General features: G+C 30.0%; 1 protein-coding gene across 3 annotated transcripts in view; it reads left to right on the forward strand.

The window, feature by feature from the left end:
• Positions 1-23,164, forward strand: part of Ranbp21 (exportin-5-like protein Ranbp21) — a 116,772-nt gene that overhangs the window by 22,590 nt on the left and 71,018 nt on the right. For all 3 annotated transcript variants that reach the window (XM_075358449.1, XM_075358447.1, XM_075358450.1), the window contains exons 6-9: positions 2,745-2,888; positions 11,871-12,023; positions 14,148-14,396; positions 14,508-14,648. In XM_075358449.1, the coding sequence (XP_075214564.1) occupies positions 2,745-2,888; positions 11,871-12,023; positions 14,148-14,396; positions 14,508-14,648 (687 nt within the window). The remainder of the gene's footprint in view (positions 1-2,744; positions 2,889-11,870; positions 12,024-14,147; positions 14,397-14,507; positions 14,649-23,164) is intronic.

A 23,164-nucleotide genomic window follows, 5' to 3' on the forward strand; every position in this document is an offset into this window, starting at 1 on the left:
GGAAGGAAATATAGTTGGTGAATAACGGGCTGGGCAAAAGGAATGAAAAAGGGGACCGACTTATAGAGTTTTGCACGAAGTATAATTTAGTAATTGCCAACATCCAATTTAAAAATCATAATAGAAGATTATACACTTGGAAAAAGCCAGGCGATACTGCAAGGTATCAGATAGATTATATTATGGTTAAGCAAAGATTTAGAAATCAACTCGTTGACTGCAAAACTTACCCTGGAGCAGACATTGATAGCGACCATAATTTGGTGATAATGAAATGTAGATTGGGGTTTAAAAACCTGAAGAAAAGGTGTCAGATGAATCGGTGGAATTTAGAGAAGCTTGAGGAAGAGGGGGTAAAGAAGATTTTTGAGGAGGACGTCGCAAGAGGTCTGAGTAAAAAAATAAGGTAGAAAATATAGAAGAAGAATGGGAGAATGTTAAAAAGGAAATTCTTAAATCAGCAGAAGCGAACTTAGGCGGAATAAAGAGAACTGGTAGAAAACCTGGGGTTTCAGACGATATATTGCAGCTGATTAATGAACGTCGAAAATATAAGAATGTTAGTGATGAAGAAAGTAAAAGGAACTATCGGCAATTAAGAAATACTATAAACAGGAAGTGCAAACTGGCGAAAGAAGAGTGGATTAAAGAAAAGCGTTCAGAAGTGGAAAGAGAAATGAACATTGGTAAAAAGACGTAAAAATTTTGGGGTACTTAAATTAAAATCGAATGTGTTAAACAAGGATGGTACACAGATTTATAATACGAAAGGCAAATTCGATAGATGGGTAGAATATATTGAAGAGTTATACGGGGGAATTGAATTAGAAAATGGTGTTATAGAGGAAGAAGAGGAAGTTGAGGAGGATGAAATAGGAGAAACAATACTGAGATCTGAATTTAAGAGAGCATTAAACGATTTATATGGCAGAAAGGCTCCTGGAATAGACGGAATACCTGTAGAATTACTGCGCAGTGTAGGTGAGGAAACGATTGATAGATTATACAAACTGGTATGTAATATTTATGAAAAAGGGGAATTTCCGTCAGACTTCAAAAAAAGTGTTAGTCATGATACCAAAGAAAGCAGGGGCAGATAAATGTGAAGAATACAGAACAATTAGCTTAACTAGTCATGCATCAAAAATCTTAACTAGAATTTTATACAGAAGAATTGAGAGGAGAGTGGAAGAAGTATTAGGAGAAGACCAATTTGGTTTCAGAAAAAGTATAGGGACAAGGGAAGCAATTTTAGGCCTCAGATTAATAGTAGAAGGAAGACTAAAGAAAAACAAACCAACATACTTGGCGTTTATAGACCTAGAAAAGGCATTCGATAACGTAGACTGGAATAAAATGTTCAGCATTTTAAAAAAAATTAGGGTTCAAATACAGAGATAGAACAATTGCTAACATGTACAGGAACCAAACTGCAACAGTAACAATTGAAGAACATAAGAAAGAAGCCGTAATAAGAAAGGGAGTCCGACAAGGATGTTTCCTATCTCTGTTACTTTTTAATCTTTACATGGAACTAGCAGTTAATGATGTTAAAGAACAATTTAGATTTGGAGTTACAGTACAAGGTGAAAAGATTAAGATGCTACGATTTGCTGATGATATAGTAATTCTAGCCGAGAATAAAAAGGATTTAGAAGAAACAATGAACGGCATAGATGAAGTCCTACGCAAGAACTATCGCATGAAAATAAACAAGAACAAAACAAAAGTAATGAGATGTAGTAGAAATAACAAAAGATGGACCAGTGAATGTGAAAATAGGAGGAGAAAAGATTATGGAGGTAGAAGAATTTTGTTATTTGGGAAGTAGAATTACTAAAGATGGACGAAGCAGGAGCGATATAAAATGCCGAATAGCACAAGCGAAACGAGCCTTCAGTAAGAAATATAATTTGCTTATTTGTTTGAGAAGAAAAGATTAGAAGCTTTTGAAATCTGGTGCTATAGGAGAATTTTAAAAATCAGATGGGTGGATAAAGTGACAAATGAAGAGGTATTGCGGCAAATAGATGAAGAAAGAAGCATTTGGAAAAATATAGTTAAAAGAAGAGACAGACTTATAGGCCACATACTAAGCATCCTGGAATAGTCGCTTTAATATTGGAAGGACAGGTAGAAGAAAAAACTTGTGTAGGCAGGCCACGTTTGGAATATGTAAAACAAATTGTTAGGGATGTAGGATGTAGAGGGTATACTGAAATGAAACGACTAGCACTAGATAGGGAATCTTGGAGAGCTGCATCAAACCAGTCAAATGACTGAAGACAAAAATAAGCGATTTATTATCATTAGTCAATTTTTTAAGACCATTCTTCACTTTGTTATTGTACACTTTTAAAGACAAGAAAATGTTCAAAAAACTGTCAATAATTTTATAAAACTAATGCAAGATGAAAAAATGCTTGTTTGAGCATTGACAAACATGTTTTGAATATTTTTTGAGAGTTTTTCTTGTTTTCAGTTTATCTCAACAAGTAGTCAATTTTATTTATAATTAATTTGTTGTATAAATTTGCTGTTAATGAGCAAGTAAGTTACATAGTAGTAATGAAAGTAAGCTGTTTGTTTCTCTGTTTTATTCTACTATTATTATTAGCAGTTCTACATGACAGTATGTGGCTACTTTTTCAGAAAGAAAATTTTGATCTTATTTTCTCTGTAAAATTTGCTGACTTCTGAAAGTTAAAAAAAATTTATTAGTGAATTTCTATTTATGTTTACAGGTTGTTCTTCTGACTTTAAGCGGGTTTGTGGAATGGGTTTCAATGAATCATATTATGGCAGATGATGGTCGGCTGTTGCAAATTCTTTGTTTATTATTAAATAATGAACCATTTCAATCACAAGCTGCTGAAGTTCTTTTACAGGTAGGGTTAGTAGTAAATAAATGGAAATATTGATTTGTTTGATTATCTCATCATTTTTATTTTATGGTAACGTTTTGATGGATGTTTGTTTATTATTTAGGTTATTTATTGATTTTAAGTAATTTATTATGTAAATTTTCTGGATGACCTATCAGCCATTATAGAATTTTATTTTAATATATTTAAGGTGGGTAATTATAAGACTAAAGATTTTTTTTGATGTTGTAAATCAAACAGAAAATGTTATTCCTTCACTAATGTGTAGCACATATAAAATTTTTCTATGATGCTGAGGCTGCTGTTCAAAATTGTGTAATAATATTTATCTACTATGTTGACATGATATTTTTTTTTATACCCTTGTCTTCAGAACTATTCAAGTAGACAAAATCCAGAGATATAAAGTCCAAAGAATATGGAAACTTAATTTTTTATTTTTTTGGAACATGAATCTTATTTCATCGGCATTGTGGAAGGAATTGCCATTTTGATGGAACCAGCTTTGGAACAAGATTTAAAAATTAACCACAATAGCTATAAATAGGACTATTAAACTTTTGTATAACTACAGTCAACTGTAATTATCCGCGAGTAGTTCAATCACGTTGTGACATAACTGTAACGCCTCTCAGAAGAAAAGTTTTAAACACTTATAAAGAAGCTAAAAATAAGTTTTTATCGTTATTTCATCTTAAGTTTTTTCATCGTTATATGATAGGTTTACTCCTTCATTCATTTGCTACTTGAATGTGTGCGTATTTTTAATATGATAATGATAACTATAGTTCATTGTGGATATATTAGGATGAAAGTTTATTTTGTGATACATTAAAACCTCCCCAAAACGAAATCTGACAGGACCAAGTAAGAATTCGGTTTTGAAGAGTTTTCCATCTGCAGAGTTTTTAAAAATCGAGCTAATTTATCGTGAGGTCCTGTGGTATGAATTATACAAATGTAAAATGAAGTTAGACAAGGATAAAAGTTTAGAATAATGCAGAAATTATACTGCATATAGAGAACATTAACCACTAATTTTCAAAAATTTGGTCAATTACACTAAAAGAAGGGGTTTTTTATTTTTGAAAGTAGCAATTTTTCATTTAAAAGTTACTTTTAATTAGAAGAAATATACTCAGCTTAAAACCCAACATTATCTAACACTAATTCTAAAATAAAATCATTTTCTAAAATAAAGTAAAGTTTTGTTTCAATAACTTAACTTTGGAACTTTCGTTTTCAATAATTATACACTTCACCTAAAGTATACACTTCAGTAATACAAGTAATAAAAAAAATTCACTTAGCCTAAAACAACATGATCTAACGCTAACAGTTTTCTGTTTAAATAATACTCTTTTTTAATAATTTTTTTTTCAATAATATTTCTAGCAGTAAACATATTCTGTTGCGATTCATTGCTGTTTATGCAAATTGCAAATTCTTCCAGCTGTGCAACCATACTCAGTACTTCTCTGAAACTGTTAATTTAATTTAATTTCTGTATCCTCTTCTTATCCTTCTTCTTTTGAACTTCGGTTAATTTTGCTAGCTTCAGACAAAATAATTTCATCTACAGTCTGAAATCCTTCTTCGTTTACCAAATCACTATCAATACCCACATAGTCTTCAGCATGGACCGATGCTTGACCACTTTCTTCCAACAAAAATTCAACTTGACGCAATTTTATTGTATTGCGCAATGTACTTGTATCAGGAACATAATAATTATCAGTTTCTGTACACAAACCAGCTTCTTTAAACACAATTTTAACACAGCTATTTGTAATTTGTTTGTTCGACAAAGAGAGCCACCTTAGTGCGTCCAGAACAGTAATTTTATGCGTCAGTTCTTGAACACATGAACATGCATCTATATTGGCAACTAGTGAATGCAGAATGTATTTTCAATAATGAATTTTTATGATTTTAATAACCCTCTGATCCATCGGTTAAGTTTTATGTTAGACTAATTCCCATGAGGGTGAATACAACGCACTGTTTAAAAACATTAGAATATTTCTATTTACACTAACCAACTTTTTATTTTAATTATATAGCCATTTTTCCATTATGTTAGACGTCGTCCAAGACATTTTGTGTACCATTCTTGTGGTAACTGAACGACATCTTTGAAACAGAGAGGCTTCCAAAATTTACCTATTACCAATGGTTTAAGTAATGTTCTATCCAAAACCATATTTTTTGGTTTGTAACCTGCAGTTATTTCATTAATTTTATTTTAACGGTTGATAATTATTTCTTTATCTACATCTTTAGCCTCACCTGAAATTTGATTGTAAGAAACAGAATGCCTCACATGAAATTTTTTAACCATCCTCTTTTTTTTTTTTTTAATTTCGTTTTTGTCTTATGGGACAAGATTAATGTTTAAAATTGAAAGTAAAATCTGTGTTTCCTTTCCGTTTCCGTATTGTGGAGCTTTCTGTCATGAAAACATTAATTTCTATAAAAATATATCGGGATTTGGGAAACCGTATGTTTTGAGGAAGTTTCCATTTTTTGGAGGTTCTGTTTTACTGCATTATGCTATGCAGACTGTGAATTTCAATTAAAAGAAAATGTCACTAATACAACAATCAATCATGTCTTATTTTTTAAAAAAAATGTCAAAAGAGTAAACTGCTCAATTTTTTATTTTTTTTAATGTATGCATTTCTTTTTCTCATTAGGTACTGAAGTTTTAATAAGTGTTTATTAATACATTAACATTACATGTAGGACATGTATGTACTACATTAGTTTATGGTTTATGGTATATTTATGAATTCCTAATTAACTTTTATTATTCTGGATGTTTTACCAGATATCTAATAGTGTAGTGAACTGTATTTTATTCTATTATTTACTGTTTTTTATACCATACTGTAATAATATAATGCATGTAACTTTACTGCAGTATAGTATTAGGTCATTTAACACATATTACTTTATTAAATATTATTTTTGGATCATCCGCAGTCCTCTTCTGGTTTTATTGTGGGTAATCTGGAGTTGGCTGTATTAATATAATATAGGATACTTTGGCTTTTAATCTGTAACTGGGATTTGTACTGAAAAAAGGTGATGAAAACATGAAACACCCCTTGTAAGTTGTATTGTAACTGATATGTTAAAGTATTGTTTTTCTTGTATATTTGTCTTGTGAATCACAGTCCTTTGTTCTACTGTTTAATGCTATGTTGCATGAGTTAATAGGACTGATACTTAAATCTCAGGATCTTGAGTGAAATGATTATAAACATTAATATATTATTATACTTCTGGTATCAGTCAGCATGAGCTGTTCAAGGACAAGCTCAGAAGTTTTGTCCGCAAGTATAACTTTATTATGTATTTAATTTTTTTTATTTCTTGTGATTCATTGAAGTTAATTGAACATTTTAATAACTAAACGTAAAAAGTTTAAATTAATATTTATTTTAAATAATATTTTCAAATTAAATTTTATTTATTATTTTGGTTTATCTTTTTCCATAAAATCCTTGTAATAATTAAATATAAACCATTAAGTTAAGCAAAGTATAATAAATAATTAACTTATTATTACATATTTAGTTTTAAAATATTACTTTAGATGTAGACTTATAATTTAGTAAAAAAATATGATGTAAACACAACATAACGTCCTTGTACACCCATTAAATTACATGTACACATTTTTGCTGCACGACATTTAAACTTATACTGGTTAACTTTTGTTTAACCAGTATACAGCGAGTTCACTAAATGGAATAGTTTATCATTAACTTTTATTTATATGACACACCAGAAATCTGAAACTTTTGTTAATCAGCAACGCATGAAGATACGAATAATACTGATCTAGAATAGTATATTACATAGCAAGACTTGTAAGAAGCATATTACGCACAACTGAAAAAAGTTACATATCTTCATGAGTGTGTAACATGTGTTACAAGTCTAGTTATGTACTATACTTTTTCTACAACCAGAATCACTTCCCCATAACAAGAAGAAAAAGATGTCATTTGAAAGATAGTTAAATTTTCATTAAATAAAAATATAAATTTGAAGGATACAGTATTTATTATAAAAATTTATAATTTACAAATCATTCTTATAAATGAAAATAATTTTTCTAGTAAATACAAATTTAAAAGAAAAAATTTGAATTCAAATGTCAATGTTAATTAAGTAAAATAATTTTCAACAATCACTTAAAATTGAATACAATTAAAAAATATACAGTTAGTACCAACATAACATTGTATTTTATTGTTCTGTCAAATAATTAAATTAAATTATTTTTTCAAAAATAACTACGATTTTTAGATTTTGCTAAGAAAATCCAAAAATAATATGATTTTAAATTATAATTTTCAATTAATAATAAATAATCAGATGTATTATACATGGTTATTGCCAACATAGAATTCAATTGCCCAGTTGATTGGAATCAAAAAGGGAGGTGCACAACTAGATGTTACAACAGTCATAAATACAACATTTCAATATTCTACAACTAATTGTTTTTGAGAATGTGTAAAAGATAAAAACAAGATAGGCTTTAGAAATAAAATTATTCTAATATCCTAATATCATGCTTAATGTTTTAAAAAAAAATTCTTTTTCATAAGCAAATTATTTCTAATTCAGAAAGAAAATAATTATAGTGACCTTTTTCTATAAAAAGTTAAATCTGTAACTTGGATAAGTTAAATCAGTAATGTGGATCCACATTACTGTGGCTAACAAGGGGAAGGCACAGGCTTTGGGACACCAATTTGAACCATATTGTGTGTGTGAATAGTACACTGTGTCATCACAAAATACTAACACGCAATATTCAATTATATTCAGAAAAATGGCCCTAAAAATTTCCTTACCTTTTTATATTAGTTTATATATTAATTTTGTTTCATATCACTCTAGTAGAGTGACATGTGAGAACACGTCTAGATCTGTAACCATGCACACATCGGTTTGAATTAGACTTCATATACATATATATTTTTTTAACTTTTTTGTTTTTTAATTTAAATATATTTGATTTAATAATTATTAACTTCATATTGTAACATTTTTTGAATTAAAATGAAAAGTACCTAACATTTTATTTCATTAAAAACGCAATATTCAATTATATTCAGAAAAATGGCCCTAAAAATTTCCTTACCTTTTTATATTAGTTTATATATTAATTTTGTTTCATATCACTCTAGTAGAGTGACATGTGAGAACACGTCTAGATCTGTAACCATGCACACATCGGTTTGAATTAGACTTCATATACATATATATTTTTTTAACTTTTTTGTTTTTTAATTTAAATATATTTGATTTAATAATTATTAACTTCATATTGTAACATTTTTTGAATTAAAATGAAAAGTACCTAACATTTTATTTCATTAAAAACTTAAATATATCTTTATATTTTTTTTTTTGTTATTGAATTATTATTCATCATAAATTTTTTTTACAGTGAGAGGTTAATATTTTTTTTATTAATTAATCAATATACTTAAATTAAAAAAAGTTAAAAAAATATATATATATATATATTTTTAGATGAAGTCTGATTCAAACCAATGTCCCTTCCCCTAAGATCCAAATATTTCATTAATTAAACTTTTATTTGGCTGTAACTCTGGAACCAATGAAAATAAGTACCACTTGATATATTGCTGAAAAGCTCTCAATGGGGGCTGATTACTGCAGTTAAGAAAAAGTCCAAAATCCAAAAAATTTGGATTTTGTGCTTTTTTGGACACTTGGTTCAGTTAATTGCAATCAAAAGGGGAGGTGCACAACTAGATATTACAACAGTCCTAAATCCAAAATTTCAACATCCTACAGCTAATCGTTTTTGAGTTATGCGAGATACATAAGTACATACATACATACATATGTACAGATGTCATGCCGAAACTAGTCAAAATGGAGTCAGGGATGTTCAAAATAGATATTTCCGTTGAAATCTGGAAATAGAAATTTTTTATGATCACAGTACTTTCTTTGTACAAGAAAGTAAAAAGCATACAGATTATATATTATGAGATTTACAGTAAAGACAGTGATGTTGACAATGATAGTAATAAAGTGAATATCAAAATATTGTCACTGGTTGAAGTATATAGGTTTGAAGGACATGCTCAGTTTTGATGAAACAGTTTATAGATTACTACTATTAAAACTTTGGTTGAATGGGGGTCGATTAATGGATTGGATAATGTAATATTTAGGTGATTGTTAAGGTCATTACATTGAATTTAGTAGTCAGACAGAATGCTATGCTAGCCACACTGTTTTTCATTGTGAATATTTGAGCGGCCATTTTTGAACATGATAAACCACTGCCACGCTGCACCTTCACTCATTACACATTCTCTTAAACATCACATAGTTCCCATTAATTATCAGTGGATTTGTAGTTTTTTGTCAAAAAAAATTTAACAACTGAGGGATTTACTATAACAGCACACATATTAAATTCTTGTAAAAAAAAAAAACCAACAAGATGCATCACAGTCATTCACAAAGTGTAGCTAGATAATACTGAATTCAGGCTAGCAACAACCACCTCTACAGCGGCAGCTACCCTGAATAACAGTGAAATGTAAGCTACTTTCTGAACCACCCTCATATTTTTAATTTCTTGTGCAGCAAATATAATTTCTTTGTTAAAGTAAATTTTTGGAAAATACTAACATTTTCATACATTCCCCAAAAAATCAAATGGGCTGACTGACAATGCTTTTAGTTAACTTCTCCGATTGTTGGATTAGGTACAGTAATCCATCAGTCAGGAGAAGTTTTATGAATGATTATTAACATGACCTTAAAAATGGGTTGGTGTTTCATCATGCTGAGAATATATATATTCTTCAGGTGATTAGTGGGAAATATCTAAAATGTAAAACTGTAGGTGGTTTTAAAGAATTTTAAAAAAATCATCTATTGTGAGTGAGGCTACCACTAAAGACATGATTTTTAAGTGAAATTAAACATTTATTGAGAAGTGATTACAATTATAAGATTGTGTATTTCTTTCTGTTGTTTGGATACAGATCTTTATTATAATGATGTTCACTGTTTATACTAATGGAATTCATAAAATGCCCTTAGTATTGAGTAATACTAATGGAATTTTAAAATTTGCAAAAACTTTTACTGAATTGTTTTTGAAGTTTTTGTATTATTTAAAGTTGACTGTATCATAAGTGAAACATATTTATAATCATAGTTTCCTGTTCTAAGTGAGGCACCTTGCTTAATGTAGCTATTCTATCTTCTGAATGGTTGGTAGTATCAAAAGTTTGTATTCAGTAGAAAGTGAGTACTGTGGGAATTACTTTGTAAAATGTGATCAGTGGCCTATTATAGAGGCTATGCAAAGTCAGTAACTGACATTTTACATTTATATTTTGTGTGTGTATATATATATATAATTTTTTTTTGGAAATTCAAATAATTCATTAACTTATTGACCACTGTGCTAATAAAATTTAACATTGAATGAAATTTAAACCATCAAAACACAGTAAATCGGTAATTAAACTTGCCAAATTAATTCTAAGAATTGATTTTGCATGATTGCAGAGCAAATTTTTTAATTCAGTTTGTATTTAATTCTGCAGTTACAGTAAAATAAATTGTTTTTATAATTTGTGAACCTTGAATTTGTTGAAAATATTACAGTTTTATAAATTTTAAAATTTATAAAACTGTGTAATATTTTGAGGATGCGAGATCCTGTGAAAGTACGTAATTAAGGTGATATGTCTTATCTCAATATTCTGTACTAGGTAGTTTATTTAATAGAATTTATATTGTGTGTGTATATATATATATATATATATATATTTTAAGCCAATTTTTAGACTGATATTTCCTCTGTATTATTTATACAAATATAAATAAATAACTTGATCCACCAAGTACAGAATAAAATTAAATTAGGTAGGATGATGACACTTACCTTACATCATTATATATACACAAGAGTACGTTCACGATTTTCTTGCATCTTCAGTTAATCCAAACTTTTAATTGTTCATGTAAAATTATACATTATAAATACACAACATTAACAAGAATAATATCTTTATAAATAAAATAAAACAAAATTTGTTAACTTTGGATATAAACTTTAAAATCAATTCAAATCGAAATGGAATTAAAAATTAAAAATTTTTCCCTTTAAAATTAAGATTTAAAATCAAAGTTAAAGTTGAAAGTTAAAAATTTCATTTATAAAAATATGTCGTCAAATAATAAAAATATTAATTAAAAGATAAAATGATAAATAGGTTAAAAATGAATGAATATGTGTGTATTGGCTAGCCAAAGCCAATATTATATTACTCAGTAATATATATTGGCACACACACACACACACACACACACACACTCATTCATTTTTTAAATATTTCTCATTTTAACTTTTAATTAATATTTTTATTATTTGACGACATATTTTTATATATGGAATTTTTAACTTCAATTTTAACTTTTAATTTTGATTTTAAATCTTAAATTTAAAGGGGAAAAAACGTTTAATTTTAATTCCATTTCGATTTGAATTGATTTTAAAGTTTATGTCCAAAGTTTTAACAAATTTTATTAATGTTGTGTATTTATAATGTGTAATTTTACATGTACAATTAAAAGTTTGGATCAACTGAAGATGCGAGAAAATTGTGAAAGTACTCTTGTGTATATATAATGATATAAGGTAAGTGTCATCCTACCTAATTTAATTTTATTCTGTACTTGATGGATCAAGATATATATTTATTTATGTATATATATATATATATATATATATGTGTGTGTGTGTGTGTGTGTGTGTGTGTCTGTGCGTGTGTGTCTGTGCGTGTACACTTGCTTGCTAAATAAACTGTGCGTCTGCATGTGTACATATATATCTATGTAGGTTAAATTTTTTGTATGCTGATATGTTGTAACATATTTAAAATCTTTTTAAATTTTCAGATAGTTTCTCGAAAAGGTAAGGTTGATGAACGCAGACCAATCCTGATATTATTTAGTGCAGATGCTATTCAGTGTATGTTTCAAAGTGCTGGTGGTGCTTCTGCAAAACCTCTAGATGACAAACATTATATTTTTTTGAAGAAATTGACTCAGGTCAGTGAACCAAATAATAATGCTTATTTTGTATTGTGCTTAAATGGATACATTTATTCATATTTTCTTTAAACAAGAAAGACCTGAATTATCCCTATAAAAAATGAATGATTAAAATAGTGATAAAACCAACAAATAATGAACAGATATTACACAGCAAAATATTAGCTAATTTACTTCAAATACAATTCAATGTAGTAATGTAATAGATTGCTAAAAAATAATATATATAAATAAAAAATATAAATTATCTTTATAATGTAAATTATATATAGCTTCATTTGTATACAGGTAGGATCAAAAAGTAGTAGGACTGAATTAATTTAAATATTTTTATTGAACTAATCAATACAAATCCTTAGTAGTCCTTGAAATAGCACTCTTGTGCTTTGACACAACGCATATAACACGATTCCCACTGCGTGTACGCCTTCTGGAACTCGCTTTCTGGGATCCCCTTCAGAGATGCCATCACGGCCCCTTGGACGTCTTCTACGAAGCTGTATCGGTTTCCCTTGAGGTCCCGCTTGAGCCAAGGAAAGAGGAAGAAGTCTGGCGGTGCTAGATCTGGACTGTAGGGGGGTGAGGCAACGTGGAATCGGAGACGTCTGGCCGCACGCGGAGGACGTGTTTGCGCAACCTGTTAAGCATGTTCTTGTAAAAACTGGCATTCACAGTCTGTCCAGGGGGTACGAACTTTGGGCGTCTTCACTTTGGCCACATTTTCATCATCCTTGAAGTTGATGGACGACCATATGGTCATCTTTGACGAGCTCCTGTCCCTCCTGGAACAGCTTATGGCACTCGAACACTGTTGAACGGCTCATGGCAGCATCCCCGTAGGCATCCTAAATAATTCTGACAGTCTCCGTCGCGGTTTTCCCGAGTTTGACGGAAAATTTGATGGTGTAGCGCTGCTCAAGATTTTTATCCATCTCGAATCGCGATGACACTTCTTAACAGAGATTCACGGAAATCAACATACTTACTTTCCGCTTGCCCGCAGGCAACTGGAAAAAATATCAGTCTCCTCGGAAGGCTTCCCACTATCAAGCACAGGTGGGTTCGACCTCCCTCCACCGCTCCGTTATATATTGTGTGATCATTTTATTGCACACCATGTGCATTACTTGAACAGTAACAGTCTTCAAGGAAAAATGTGCATAAATTATCTCAGACAGGAGTATTGTATGGGAATATACAAAAGGCCATAAACAAATTAGGTCTAAATGCATATTGAATACATTGTGTACAGGAACTGAAAGCTCCAGACAATTTAAAGAATAAGGTACTATCAGTGTTTTATTAATCAAGTGTTAAGTAATGTGATGGGCATTCTGGATAATGTGTTTTTTAGTAATGCTTATTTTCACCTTAGCACACTCATTGTGAGAACATGATGTTCTTTTTATAGTTTCCTCTCAGAAACCATTCAAGCAATAACTGTGGCTGGACGAAAACATTTAACTTTCAAGTCCTTTCGCATATGGTCTCGCATCTTCAATCTTGGAATGTGCCTAACTGCAGAACTTTTGATGATTTCATTGGTAATGTTTTGTTGAGTCAATGCCACCACAGCAGCACAAGTCTCACAGTTTGAGTACTCAGCCTCTCATTCACTGCATGGCGCATCAAGAACACTTCCTGTTGCAAAAGCCTTCTTCTTGCATATCAGTAACACTTCCATGACTGTGCCGATTTTTCAAAATGCACAAAGAAGTCATTCATAGTAGTCTTCAGTATTTTTTCAGTGTATGGATGTTTGTGGACCCACATAGAAGCTAATAAATGCTTTTCAACAGTGATTGCACTTGTATCCTCCATTATTCCACATGACTATGACTAAGTCATCCCACCACGATTGAATAAATTGGAAGATCTCTGCCATGGCTTATTTTCCCATCTTTTCCAGCAGCAGTGAGAATTGGTAGCAGTAGAGCCCAATTAAGCTGAATTTATTGCAGTGTAAAGGGACTTGGCACCCACCTCGTACTAACTCCCCTTTGTGCTCTTTTTTGATTCAACAACATGCTTTCTATTTTACATTCATTGTGTTTAAATTTTTAATGTTTTTTTGCCTCTGGTAGAATTTTATAATTAAATATGTTTATTTTGGTTGTGCAGGTATTAACAGGACTTGGTACACAATTGTGTTCTTTGTGGGGCAAAGAAGAAACGATTAACAGGCCGCCTAATTTTTCCACTTATTTAGAAGCAATTATCACTTTTTCTCGCCATCCTTCTCTCACTGTTGCTCATTATGCTAATGCGTTGTGGATGTCATTTTTCAAACATGATTTTATATCGAAGGATCTAGTTCTTGTTAGTTTTATACCTAAATGGGTAGACGCAACTGCTCCTAAAATATTAAAGGTTGGTTTTATTTACATAAAAAATCATTTTGAGTTTTTATGAACTTATAATTTTTATCTTCTGAATATTTCAGTTTTTTGTTTTTTTTAAATGTAAGAATTTTTGTTGTAGGTTGTGTATGCAAAAGCTAGTAGAACTTCCTGTGGACCAGATGATGCAGCTACTTATGCTGCACTTGATTATGATTCTGAAGAAGAATTCAATAATTTCTTTCATCGCTGTCGAACAGATATGTTAGAAACATTCCGCCAGGTATATGATTGATTAAATTAGAAGTTAGATTTAAATATGAATTATTTGTGATTGAAATAGAGATCAGTCTTATTGATTTATTCTACCAAAAATTATTGTAAAAGAGTAAATTTTTGTCAATTACTTGTTACAGATTTAATCATTCGTTCAGTTTTACTATATGTACTGAAATAACAGCTGTTTATAACTGTATATAGTTCTGATGAATAATTTTTGTATTTTTGTCAGCAGTTTTCTGGCTGTTTTTTTAACCAGTTTTCTCAGGTGTTTAATAATCTACTGTACTCTATTTTTGAAGAGCGTCTGTCTTGAGATATAGGTTTTCTAAATGAAACTATTCTTGTGTGAAGTTCATATTTTACATGAACTCACTTACTAAATATTATAAACACTATTAATGTTAGTCTATTACTATTAGGACAATGACAAATTTAGTAAAAAGATCACTGCAAAATGAAATACTTCATTAATCTGTTGTTACACAGCAACTAGTACAGAAGCTGCTAATTTAGAAGTTGTTCATGATTGATGTAGCAAGATTTATTTATTGAAAGACAGCAATTTTTTTTTATTGCGATTGTTAATGTAAAAATTTTATTAATTTATTTATTTTATTATCACATAATAACTTTTCTCGATAAATAGATGCACATCGCAATTAACAATTTTTTACTGAAGTATGTAATAAACACAATGTAAAGTAATAGTAAAATATAAAAATTATTATAAATCACGTAATAATATACTCAAATTTTCAAACAAGAAACCAAATTGTTGGTTGACTTGCGTTAAAAAAATACCTGATACAAATAAATTCAAGGAACTATCAATATTTCATATGTTTTAAACAGCCTGCGTGTTTTTTTCCCTCGATCAATTTCTTGAAGTAAGGAATACACATAAAGCCATAATTCATCATAAAAATCTTAAAATATTTTGATTAATTTATCTAAACTATTTATTTTCAGTAGGATTTTTTTTGTGTAGATTTTAACTAAATGAAATATAAAATTTGTATTATAAAAAAAGTAGTATTTTATAAATATTGAGCCTATCAATATTAATGAAAATAAATTTTTTTTTATTAGATTAATTCAAAATAAAATACATTAATTAAATAATAACAAATGCGGAAGTCTAGATCACTCAAAAGTTATCATGAACAGCCTTATTACAGGTTGATAAATACAGATTCTCCCTCTATGAATCATGAGACCTTGCCGATGGTGAAGGGGCTTGAGTATGGAGTGATACAGAGTAGCTGGACCGAAGATGCAACCATATTGGAGAGGTATCATTTAAGAGCCAGACTAAGGAATGATTCCTGAAAGAGGGCAGCAGCTCTTTCAGTAGTTGTTAAGGGCGTAGGTCAGGAAGACCTATCAACATCAATCAGTCACTGCCCAGCTGAAACCAATGGAAAACTACAGCTGCTTTTTTTCCAAGAAAATGTAGCTCCCTGCATTTTCATATAAAAATGAAGGAGGTGCCTTCCTTGGTAAAATATTCCAGAGGTAAACTAGTCCTCTGTTTGGATCTCCCGGTGGGGACTACTAAGGAAGGGGTCACCAGAAAATTAAAAAATAACATTCTAAAAGTCGGAGCGTGGAATGTTAGAAGTCTAAAAAAGGTTGGTAGGTTACAAAATTTAAAGAGGGAAATGGATAGGATAAATATAGACGTAGTAGGAATTAGTAAGGTTCGGTGGTGAGAGGAAAACGACTTTTGGTCAGGTGATTTTAGAATAATTAACTCGGCTTCAAATAATGGACAGGCAGGAGTAGGTTTCGTAATGAACAAGAAGATTGGGAAGAGAGTAGAGTATTTCAAAATGCATAGTGATAGAATCATTGTAATAAGGATAAAATCGAAACCTAAACTGGCAACGATTGTTAACGTCTATATGCCTACAAGCACCCATAATGATGATGAGGTAGAATGTATATACAAAGAAATTGACGAAGCAATTAAACGCATAAAAGGAGATGAAAATTTAATAATAGTTGGAGATTTTAATGCAAGCATTGGAAAAGGCAAGGAAGGAAATGTAGTGGGTGAATATGGGCTGGGCAAAAGGAATGAAAGAGGGGACCGACTTACAGAGTTTTGCACGAAGTATAATTTAGTAATTGCCAACACCCAGTTTAAGAATCATAATAGAGAATATACACATGGAAAAAGCCAGGTGATACTGCAAGGTATCAGGTAACTTGTCGACTATAAAATTTACCCTGTAGCAGATACTGATAGCGACCATAATTTAGTGTTAATGAAATGTAGATTGGGGTTTAAAAACCTGAAGAAAAGACGTCATATGAATCTGTGGATTTAGAGAAGCTTGATGAAGAGGAGGTTAAGAAGATTTTTGAGAAGGACATCGCAAGAGGTCTGAATAAAAAAGATAAGGGAGAAAATGTAGAAGAAGAATGGGAGAATGTTAAAAAGGAAATTCTTAAATCAGCAGAAGCGAACTTAGGCGGAACTAAGAGAACTGGTAGAAAACCTTGGATTTCAGATGATATATTGCAGCTGATGGATGAACATAGAAAATATAGCAATGCTAGTGATGAAGAAAGTAAAAGGAACTATAGGCAATTAAGAAATACGATAAACAGGAAGTACCAACTAGTGAAAAAAGAGTGGATTAAAGAAAAGTGTTAGAAGTGGAAAGAGAAATGAACATTGGTAAAATAGACGAAGCATAAGGAAAGTTAAGGAAAATTTTGGGGTACATAAATTAAAATCTAATGTGTTAAACAAAGATGGTACACAGATTTATAATACGAAAGGCAAAGTTGATAGGTGGGTGGAGTATATTGAAGTTATATGGAGGAAATGAGTTAGAAAATGGTGTTGTAGAGGAAGAAGAGGAAGTCGAAGAGGATGAAAGGGGAGAAAAAACACTGAGAAATGAATTTAAGAGAGCATTAAAAGATTTGAATGGTAAAAAGGCTCCTGGAATAGGCGGAATACCTGTAGAATTACTGTGCAGTGTTGGTGAGGAAGCGATTGATAGATCTAAAAGTTCCGTCAGACTTCAAAAAGTGTTATAGCCATGATACCAAAGAGTGCAGGAGCAGATAAATGTGAAGAATACGGAACAATTAGCTTAACTAGCCACGCATCAAAGTACTTAACTAGAATTCTGTACAGAAGAATTGAGAGGAGAGTGGAAGAAGTGCTAGAAGACCAATTTGGTTTCAGAAAAAGGGTAGGGGCAAGGGAAGATTTTAGCGCTCTAATAATAAAGGAAGATTAAAGAAAAACAAACTAGCATACTTTGCATTTATAGACCTAGAAAAGGCATTTGATAACATAGAATAGAATAAAATGTTCAGCATTTTAAAAAAAATTAGCGTTCAAATTGCTAATATTTACAGAAACCAAACAGCAACAGTAATAATTGAAGAACATAAGAAAGGTTGTCTGACAAGGATGTTCCCTGTCCCCATTACTTTTTAATCTTTACAGAGAACTAGCAGTTGATCATGTTAAAGAACAATTTAGATCTGGAGTAACAGTACAAGTTGAAAAGATAAAAGATGCTACGACTTGCTGATGATATAGTAATTCTAGCCGAGAGTAAAAAGGATTTAGAAGAAACAATGAACTGCATAGATGAATTCCTACGCAAGAACTATCGCATGAAAATAAACAAGAAAAAACAAAAGTAATGAAATGTAGTAGAAATAACAAAGATGGACCGCTGAATGTGAAAATAGGAGGAGAAAAGATTATGGAGGTAGAAGAATTTTGTTATTTGGGAAGTAAAATTACTAAAGATGGACGAAGCAGGAGCGATATAAAATGCCGAATAGCACAAGCTAAACGAGCCTTCAGTAAGAAATATAATTTGTTTACATCAAAAATTAATTTAAATGTCAGGAAAAGATTTTTGAAAGTGTATGTTTGGAGTGTCGCTTTATATGGAAGTGAAACTTGGACAATCGGAGTATCTGAGAAGAAAAGATTAGAAGCTTTTGAAATGTGGTGCTATAGGAGAATGTTAAAAATCAGATGGGTGGATAAAGTGACAAATGAAGAGGTATTGCGGCAAATAGATGAAGAAAGAAGCATTTGGAAAAATATAGTTAAAAGAAGAGACAGACTTATAGGCCACATACTAAGTCATCCTGGAATAGTCGCTTTAATATTGGAAGGACAGGTAGAAGGGAAAAATTGTGTAGGCAGGCCACGTTTGGAGTATGTAAAACAAATTGTTGGGGATGTAGGATGTAGAGGGTATACTGAAATGAAACGACTAGCACTAGATAGGGAATCTTGGAGAGCTGCATCAAACCAGTCAAATGACTGAAGACAAAAAAAAAAAAAAACTGATAACAATAGGGAATCTTGCAGAGCTGCATCAGTCAAATGACTGAAGACAAAAAAAAAATCTAAATCTACATATTTGTATAAAAGTAGTTTCTTAATCATTAAAAGTATTTAAAAACAAATCTTAAAACAAAGTAATCAGTATTATTTTTTTTTTTAATGAGCCTGTGCACTTGTACCAACCAATAGCTGGTGCGAAAAACAGCTCACATATGCTCAAGTAGCTGCCACTTGCATTATGTTTGGTGTTCTTCAAATTTCTGTAACTTTTTTCTGTGGCATATTAAGAGCTGAAACTCTCTGAAAAACTTTTTCATATCTTAAACTTTAATACTTTTCAGATAAAAAATTAAATTTTAAATTTTGTTGCTCAACTTATATAATTAAATGGGAAACTCATGAAAGCGCACCAAACATTTTTCAAAAACTTATAACTCCCATCAGAAAATGCTTTGGAAATTTCAATATCTTCTAAAACATAAAATATGATCAAAGTCATATTTTGAGCTATATTGAGATTATTCTGAGCAATCAGAATGATTTCAATTGCTACCATGTCATTTTGAGGGTAGTTCCCACTCACCTTCGAGTCAATCCATTTGAAGAGTCTCAAAAAGACATAAACTGAACCAGCTTATGTTTAAAGTATCAATAAAAAAAAAATTTATACTTATCCATTTCTTTCCTACATGTTTCAGGACCTTATAACTACTTTTTAAAATTTTTATTTAAACTTGTGGCGGCCATTTTTTTTATGGTGTGAAGATCTATTTTTGTAATTATAAGGATTTACAGAAAAAATCATAACTAAAAAACTATTTGTCCTGGAAACATGAAACAAAAAGCAATTTAATCATGTTTACTCAAGGTAAAAGATTGGTCCAGTGGTTTATTTACCTATTTCTCTTCTTTCTATGAGAAAATTACCAATAAATTTCAACATGAAAAACAGTGAAATTTCACTTTCAGTAATTTTTTCAACAGGTAGGGATGATATACACATGTTTTTCATCATTAGTTATAACTTTTTTATTAGTGTAATACACAAGAAACTTTTTTATTTGCCATAGGCGTATACAAAAACTCTGCAAGTTGTGCAAATTTGAGATTTTTATCACCAGCCCAATCAGAGTTATTTGAAACTAAATTTTGAATTTAAAAAAAAAATTAGTTTTCAAAAATTCATAAAAATTTAGGGGTAAATATATGGCCGACCTCCATGGCGTGAATGGAAGTGTCTCGGCTTTTCATCTGGAGGTCTCATGTTTGAATCCCAGTCAGACATGGCATTTTCATACACTAAAAATCAATTATTCATCTCATCCTCTGAAGCAATAACTAATGGTGGACTGATATATCGCCAATAATATTATTTATGATTAAACTACTAACATATACCTACATATAAAAAAATAATCTTTATAATCTTTTAACTTGAGAACATATGATTAAATAGCTTTTTGTTTCATCCTTCCAGGACCAATAGATTTTTAGTTATGATTTTTTTCTGTAAACCCTTACAATCGCAAAAATAGGAGTGGGTACGTAACAAAAATGACCACCACAGGTAAACTGTTTAAATAAAATATTTTTAAAAAATAGTTTTAAGATCCTGAGACATGTAGGAAACAAGTAGGTAAGATTCAACTTTTTTTTTAATTGGTCAAGCAACCACCCTTGGGTCACTTCAAATGGATTGACCCGTATATCAGTTACTGCAATATTTGACTAACAGAACTGTACTGTAAACTCTATAACATATACTTCTGTACAAAAATGTCTATGATGCAAGAACCCTTTCAAAATTTCTAAACCATTCAGTACATTTTATGCTCTTTATTATGCAAAAGAAAAGGCTAGAAATTCCCTTCAATGGCAAAAAAAAGTGTCTTAAAACTACTTTTGAATTAATGGGTGCTTTTTTTACGTGAATTTTTTAATGATTGATGACCAAAATATGTAAACTCTGAATAGTAGTGAGTTGTACTAGACTGTTATTGTTGGTTACTTCTTTCTAAAAATTTTATTAATAACTTTTTTTACCTGCCACATAACAAAGATGGCCGACAACTCAACATCACTGTACATCTTCCTTTGCTTTATAAAAGCTATAAATGTTGGCCTAAACCAGATAGTGCAATAACCCATAAGGTGATTATATTGCCTCTACTGCAATTTTCATTGAAATTGTTAGATTTTGTTAATTTGTCTAACAATTTCATGGATAGTCTATGAAATACTGTTATCAGTGAATTTACATTTAATTACTGCTTGTGAAAAGTAAACTCAATGCCACATGGTATAATGTAGTGAGCATAATCACATTACAATCTGACTTTTACTGTTACAGTTATCATAATTGAACTTGTGATTTAGATATAGTTGCTGTATTTTAGTGTAAAACTGCAGTACAGCATGTATATGTTACATTTTTTAATTGTGTTAAGTGTTACTTTTTTTGTGGTTTTTCTAATAAACATAAAATTCATTCTACTAAAGAAAAAAACAATTAAATTACTTTGACTATGATGAGAGAAATAAGCAAGTTGATATTGTAAATTTAATTGTTAACACTGTAAACAATATGGTGGAGCTACAAAACAAAATACTAAAAATGCGCCACAAGGGAAACAATAATTATAAATAAGATCTGAGTATTAGTTTATAGTTATATACATGAAAGACATTTCATCAATTTGAATAGTAATGAAATTCACACTTTCTAGTTAACTGGATTTTGAAAACTAAAGCAAAATTCTTTGTTAAGAGATGAGTTTAGAAATTTTTAAAGATTCTGATGGCTGGCTGCACAAATTCAATATTACTAATTCATGTTTGGCATAAATAATGGTGAAACAAAAGACATTGACGCTAATGTTACTAATGTATGAATTGAAATTAAAAATAATGTGTGGCCTGTGCAATAGTTACAATGAATAAACATTTTTAGTACTAATGAAATGGAACTTGCTGCCAATTAAGATTCTAAGGTGAGAATTAAGGGTGAAAAGTACATAGGTGAAAAATAAGAATAACTGCTGCTCTAGTTTATACCAATGTAACAATAACTGAAAAAAAAACAGCAGTTATTAGTGATTGGCAAATATAAAAAGGCTGAATGTTTTAAAAATATTAAGTTGTTACTTGTGTCTGTTCTTAATTTTTTAGGGAAAATAATGCAAAACTTACTGAAATGTAAACAAAATGCAGTATAGATAATTGTATCAATGTGGCTTTTTTTTGGTCAATCTAAATTATAGAATTCAAATACAGGGCACAACCAAAATTATCTTACCCACACATTTGCTCTAGATTAAAAAAATAATTAACAGTTAAATTATTAAGATTATTCCAGACATCACTGCATGCTCATCATAGTAAAATTAAAATAAGTTTTCAATTTATTTATATTTAGGGCTATATACCTTATATGATATTTCAAACTCATTCTAAACTCTGTATTAAATATCTGTTATAAGTAGCAAAGAATAATAAATTGAATAAAGAATAATAAATAATAAATGGCTTTGCATAACAGAAGTACAGTACAACATGGGATCTATAAATTAATGTGCTTTAACCATCTCTGTTAAGATTACCTTATCAAGATTCAATTCAGTTCAAGTAGTTCATTTAAAATCCATCTTATAATATTAAACAGTTTATGAAAAAAAAATGAATTATGCTGCATTTAACATCATTAATAGTTTAATGCAGTTTTAATAAACACAAAACTGTGATGGGCAATACCTGAGTATAAAACTTTTATTTACATTCTGAGGCTGTAATTTAACAATTACTTAATCATCTAAATGATAATTTTATAGAAGTTAATCATTTTTTTTCATATTTTATTATTTCAAGATCTGAGTTTATTTATTTTATTTAACAAATATAGGTGATAAAAAAGGATATGTCTACCTTTAAATGTATAACTGTTACCAATGAATATTTCTTATTAATTTTACTCTAAATCTTAATTATTTTAAACTTACTAAACCTTAAACAACCAAAAAACATATTACACTAATCAACAATTTGTACTGAATAAAAAAGCTACGGCCACAGTATTGCATTATTATTAGTAATAAATGAGTACTAAGAACAAACGTATTTTACAGAATTACAGCCAAACACCACATAAAATTCTCATAGGTTAATATGATAAAAAGATTTACAAA

Source organism: Lycorma delicatula, chromosome 2 (assembly GCF_047948215.1).
Source record: "Lycorma delicatula isolate Av1 chromosome 2, ASM4794821v1, whole genome shotgun sequence".
NCBI classification, from domain to species: Eukaryota; Metazoa; Arthropoda; class Insecta; order Hemiptera; family Fulgoridae; genus Lycorma; species Lycorma delicatula.